The sequence below is a fragment of the Limulus polyphemus genome, unplaced genomic scaffold (genome assembly GCF_000517525.1).
Source record: "Limulus polyphemus unplaced genomic scaffold, Limulus_polyphemus-2.1.2 Scaffold230, whole genome shotgun sequence".
Lineage (NCBI taxonomy): Eukaryota > Metazoa > Arthropoda > Merostomata > Xiphosura > Limulidae > Limulus > Limulus polyphemus.
Genome location: NW_013665840.1, coordinates 604,175 through 609,748, shown reverse-complemented (window position 1 = coordinate 609,748; position 5,574 = coordinate 604,175). Strand labels below are relative to the sequence as shown.

The window sequence follows — 5,574 nt, the reverse complement described above, 5'->3', positions numbered from 1 at the left end:
GTTATTCGAAACATTTCTGTTTTAACTCCTTAAGGAAGTGCTTAATTTTTTACTCTTTGAATGGTGAAAGAAAGCATATCTGCACTTTCATTTTTTCTCCCTTTTTAAATAATAATTTTCTACCTTAAAGTGAGCTTTTACCCAATCCAAACATAACTGTAACATGCCGAGATAAATACAATTGGATTATTAGCTAAAAAAACAATCTTGAAAAAAAATTACAGCACTTACTTAGGGAGTTAAACTGATAATGCATTCAACCAATAAATATGTCTTTCTTTTGATTTACTTTTCACTACAATTACAATTTTGTGCTATCTACTGTTAAGAGTGGTAATTACTCATTTTCATAAGAAATTTATTTCCTTTCTGTTTTTTAATTGCCAGTTAATATTCCTTTTTAAAATTTTAAGAATAAAAACAACTTTCTTAATTCTGCTAAAGTACAATGACAGGATTATTATGTGATTTAATTACAGTTTTTTTTGTTGTTTTCCATTCTCATGCCTGTCTGGCTTAATTAACACTTTAATCCACCAATAAAGCAGCAAAGGTTATCTCAAGATGAATAGAAGAAACAATGTATTCATTCATATATTGATGAACATTTACAAAACCGTTTTCTATATACCTGTCTGGTTTATCAATTTGCATAAAAATGTAATAATTTTACCACTATAATGAAGTTTCCCAAATGAAAAAGTATAACTAAATTTTATCAATAAACACTCTGAATATAGAAGTAAAGACTCACTACAAACTTATTAACAATGTGTATTATAATTTTTATTAAACGTTAAATATTTAATAAACAGATACAATTTTTTGAAATAGAAGTGTATAACAGTATGATAAAACTTGATTGGACTGAGAGTTATTACTTTTCTTACATCTTTTATAAGCTATTATCTTATTTTGTTACTAATGAATGTCACAGATTTTACACATTCCACTAATTGTTACCTAGTTTAACCCAATCCTATGTTTCTAAGCTTTATATTTCACTAAATTTGGTCTAATTTAATCTTATCCTTTATTATTTCCAATATTTGTGATGCTCCAATAACTTAATCAACATTATATATTTTCTACCTTTATTCTATTTCAATAAATTTTGTTTAGCTTAACCCTATCCTTTTAATCTTTTTACAGGAAGAAGGATGAAGCAAATTTTTCAATGTAAATACACCCTTTGCTATAAATAATTTTCTGCTCAGTTTTGTCCTTTCCACGAAAATTCTAAGTCAGAAGAGATAATGCAGTAAACATAAAGAATAAATATAACCAGTGTGAGAAGTTTATAATATTTTATGTCTGTGTGTTTCATTTCTTCCAGTCCTGTACTCACTTAGTCACAGTGGTGACACCTGTTGACTACTTTCTAAAAGTTTATTGTCTTGCATTGATTAGCTGCCTACTATAACAATAAAAAAAAAACATATTTACTTATTACAAAATATTGAACATACTTTCAAGCTATTTTTTTATCCTGAGTAGCTTCAACGTGATGTTGTATTAAACTGTAAAAAATAGTCATCTGTTATTGTGTTCTTGTAAACAACCTGATTTTGATATTTTTCTCTGACTTTCTGTTCTTCTGCAAGACGTTTATTTTCTTCCTGCAAGCTCTCCAATTCTTTTCGTTTTTGTCGAAGAGCTATATAATCATATAATTGTTGATGTTTGCCCTGTGCTAACCATATCTGTTGCCAATCTTCTTCGAGATTAGCTTCTATATTTTTTTGCCTCTATAAAAGAAAATAAAAATAAAAAACATTATTAAACATTATAAAAAATATTATCTAACTTTCCTATTTCTGTAGCTAACACTACTATCTATTAATCAATTAAAATATTAGTAATCATTAAAAAAAATTTCATAAGAACATTCCTCTGTTATTTCCATAACTAACAGCTAATACCATAAATACAATTTTTTAACTATTCTTATGAAAAACTACTGGTATGTTTAGTTTGCAAAATCTACAAACCTTATCAGAAAAATCTGCCAGTAATAGCATAAATACAATTTATTAACTATTCTTATGAAAAGCTATTAATATGTTTAGTTTTAAAAATCTACAAACCTTATTATAAATATCTGCCAGTCACTATAAAATTCTCATAAAAATTTTGGTAGAATATTTATGGGCCTTTCCCATTAGCTAGTAGCAAATCATAATATTGACTAGGAAGTATTCCTCCCAGTTGTTACACAAACAGTGGCAAGTTTTTGTATTTTATACGTAAAACTTCTCATTTGGTTTGTTTATTGAGTTTTGTCCAAACTTATTCTACATCTACCCTCACTAGTGCTAGGCTAGAGGGAAGGTATCTAGTCAACACCACCAACTGCCAATTCTTGGGCTACTCTTTACCAACGAAAAATGGGAGTGACTGTCACGTTATAATGCCCAAATGGATGAAAATGGTGAGCATGTACGATGAAAGGGTTCAAATTGGCTACTCAAAGAATGCCTTAATCACCAGGTATGCTAAGCCATTTCTCATTTGGGACAGTATACAATAACCAAAAGCCAAAATAATAAATAACATACAACGTTAAATAGGTACACATTTTAATTAAGGTCAATATATGATCACTAAAAAGTTGACTCTACATGTTTTGACATTGCAACACCATCTTCTGGAGTGAGTTGCAAGACATAATCGTGTCTTATGTATACTTTTTTTTATTAAATAGGTCATATGGCCTATTTACAGGTTTACAATTCCCATTTGCTGAACTTTCATCTCTGTGTAATAATACATGTTTTTTTTATATTTAACTATTTCCAAGGATTCATGAATATTATTGGCTATAACACCTTCTGGTTGAGCCAATATTACAGTTTTTCCAATAATACCGTATGTTGTGTTTCATGTACATGTTATGCTATGGCTGAATTTTCAAGTTTTTTATTTCTTACATATCCTTCATGCTCCATTAAACAATATTTAAAATTACGTTTATTCTGTCCAATATAAATATTTCCACATTCACATTAAATTTTATAGATTCTTGTTTTTCCATTAACTGTATGTTATCTTTAGTATTACCTGAAACTTGCATTATCTTATTGACCAGTTTCAATATAGGATAAAATATTTGTTGTTTTCTAAACATTTTAAATAAATTATTAGTTAAACCTGGAATATATAGCAAAATTAAAGCTTCCTGTTTAATTGTTTCATAACTGGGTTTTAAAATAATACTCTGATCAGTCATTACCACATTAGTGAATTTCTTGACAGCTTAAATCCTCTTTCAGCTATTACTAATTTCATTAGTAATAATTAATTTTTTAATACTTCTTGTTTAGTACTTATCTTCAAAATTCTGTGAACACAAGTGTAAACGCTGATATTTTTTGTGATCTAATATGACATGATTCATGGTGTGGAGGCATAAGAACAGAAAAGGGTTTCCAATAAATAGATGTTTCTAGATTACCTTGTAAATTCTTTTTCTCAAGTTCATAAGTATATTGTATAGATGGTTCTATGCTTTTCAAATAGCACACATAGAGTGCATTTTTTGTAATTTACATATTTCATAAAAATTTCATTAATGTATTGATACTTCAGAGGTACCAATTCTCTACATTTTCTGAACTAAATGTTAACATTTTTAAAATTTTTTCGTTAATAGTTTAATTTTTCTAACTTTTTCATGAGATACATTGAATAAAATTACTGTGAATTTTTATTTAAAGAAATTTCACAGTAGAACACAACAAAGTTTCTCTTTCTTGCTTAACAAATTTTGTTTGAAACATATTCTGTTACGAGCTAAATGCTTTCGATAGGTCTTCCTCTTTTCTATTATTAAGTAAATGAGGTTTGTCACCAACTTTTGGATTTATCGCTTACTGTACATTCCAACCATTAAGATAAATAAAATTACAAATAAGTAAATTTGCTGATCATTAAATCCTATGATGCCTTACCATTTTTTCTTCTATTTGCTCCAACTGACCTTTCCGAATCTCTTCTTTCTGCTCTGGACTCATGCCTTTCCAGCGATCAGGAATGACACGGTGTGGACCAAAAGAGCTCCTAGCTGTTTGAGGATTTTCTGTCAAGAAGTCTCCATAGGAAGAATTGTACAATTCTTTGTAATTTTCATCTTGTTCTCTCTGTTTTATTTGGTCTCTCAACTGAGTCTGTTCTTGTGCCTAAAAATTATTAAATGAATTATTAAATATAAAGTCTACAGACCAGTTCAATAGTAAAATTCACATAAGATACACAGCCACTAAAAGTTAAAGCACATTTTCATAATCTTACCAGAAGAAAGAAATTGTTTACTCTATCTATTTCTTAAGTTTTTCTGAGATAAATGTCTGACAAAGATATCCAAAAACTCTAATGATTAGAATAGAGGTTACTGAAACTTTTATTTTGTGTTATTTTGTTGTTTTTTTGTCTTAACATCAAGTAATATATAGCTATGGCATTTGGGCAACAATCAGTCAGCCCATAGATTCTGTGGTACAATATTTCTCAGAATAAATTCATGGTACTCAAGTACTTATAGCATAGCTGTGACAATTGAGTACCAATTTTGCCATAGTTAGTAAACTATACAATCATCTTATTCTAATTACTAATTAGCTATTTTTTATTAATTATAAACTTATTTTTACCCTACAATTTGAATGGATTTCGCACCCGTCATTTTAACAAGAACCAGGTCTGAGCCTCAGCTCCTGCCACAATATACAGCCCTTCTCAAGACTCCATTGCAGAGAAACAACTGAAGTGTTTAGTAAAACTAATTTGGTGACTATAAAAAATTGAAAATAATTAGTAATTAGACTTAGGTGATTGTATAGCTTATTAACCATGACAATAATTCATGATTTCATTTAAAATATTACAAAAAGAAGCCTAAAGAAAAGAAGTGGGTAGTATTAAACAGCAAAATTTTGGTTCCTCTTATTATTTTCTAATATAAATAAGCAACTTTGAAAAAGAACATTTTTCTACTTATGCATCATGTAAAAGTTATTACATTAACTTCAGTATCTCAAAATAACTACTTAGAGGATGCTATCATAACTCTTGTACCTTAATATTAATACTCAGATTTTTCTACAATAAGTGTAACATTTTGTGCTTTCTGTATTTTTCTGCATAATTTTATATAGAAACTGGACAGAAATTATAAATAAAAATATTAAGTATCATCCATAAAAACTAATAGTAGTAAGAAAAGAACATTGGAGCATTAGCAGAAGACACCATAGCTACTGATTTGTAACTGATATAAATTTCATCCAACATTATACATATGAACATAAGTATGGAAAATACATTAGGATAAAATATCTGAGTAAAATTAATTGTTGAAATAAGTTTCCAATAACTCTATGAAATACATCAAGAATCATAAGATCTTTAACTTTGATTGGTTGTCGTATGATGTTTGTCACATCACAAGACATAATTACACTAATATACAAGTTCAAGGAATAGCTTAACCCTGTAACATCGGGTAGGATCATAACCTTTCACAGATTTACATTCAAAATTTAATTAAATAACTATACACCTGGAAAAAAGTTAAGC

At 28.3% G+C, this 5,574-nt stretch overlaps 1 protein-coding gene across 1 annotated transcript in view; it reads right to left on the bottom strand.

The window, feature by feature from the left end:
* Positions 1-785: 785 nt before the first annotated feature.
* Positions 786-5,574, bottom strand: part of LOC106478596 (RIB43A-like with coiled-coils protein 2) — a 22,739-nt gene continuing 17,950 nt past the window's right edge. The window contains exons 5-6 of the mRNA XM_013939151.2: positions 3,951-4,178; positions 786-1,748 (exon numbers count right to left, since the gene is read on the bottom strand). Coding sequence (XP_013794605.2) covers positions 1,500-1,748; positions 3,951-4,178 — 477 coding nt within the window. The 3' untranslated portion in view covers positions 786-1,499. The remainder of the gene's footprint in view (positions 1,749-3,950; positions 4,179-5,574) is intronic.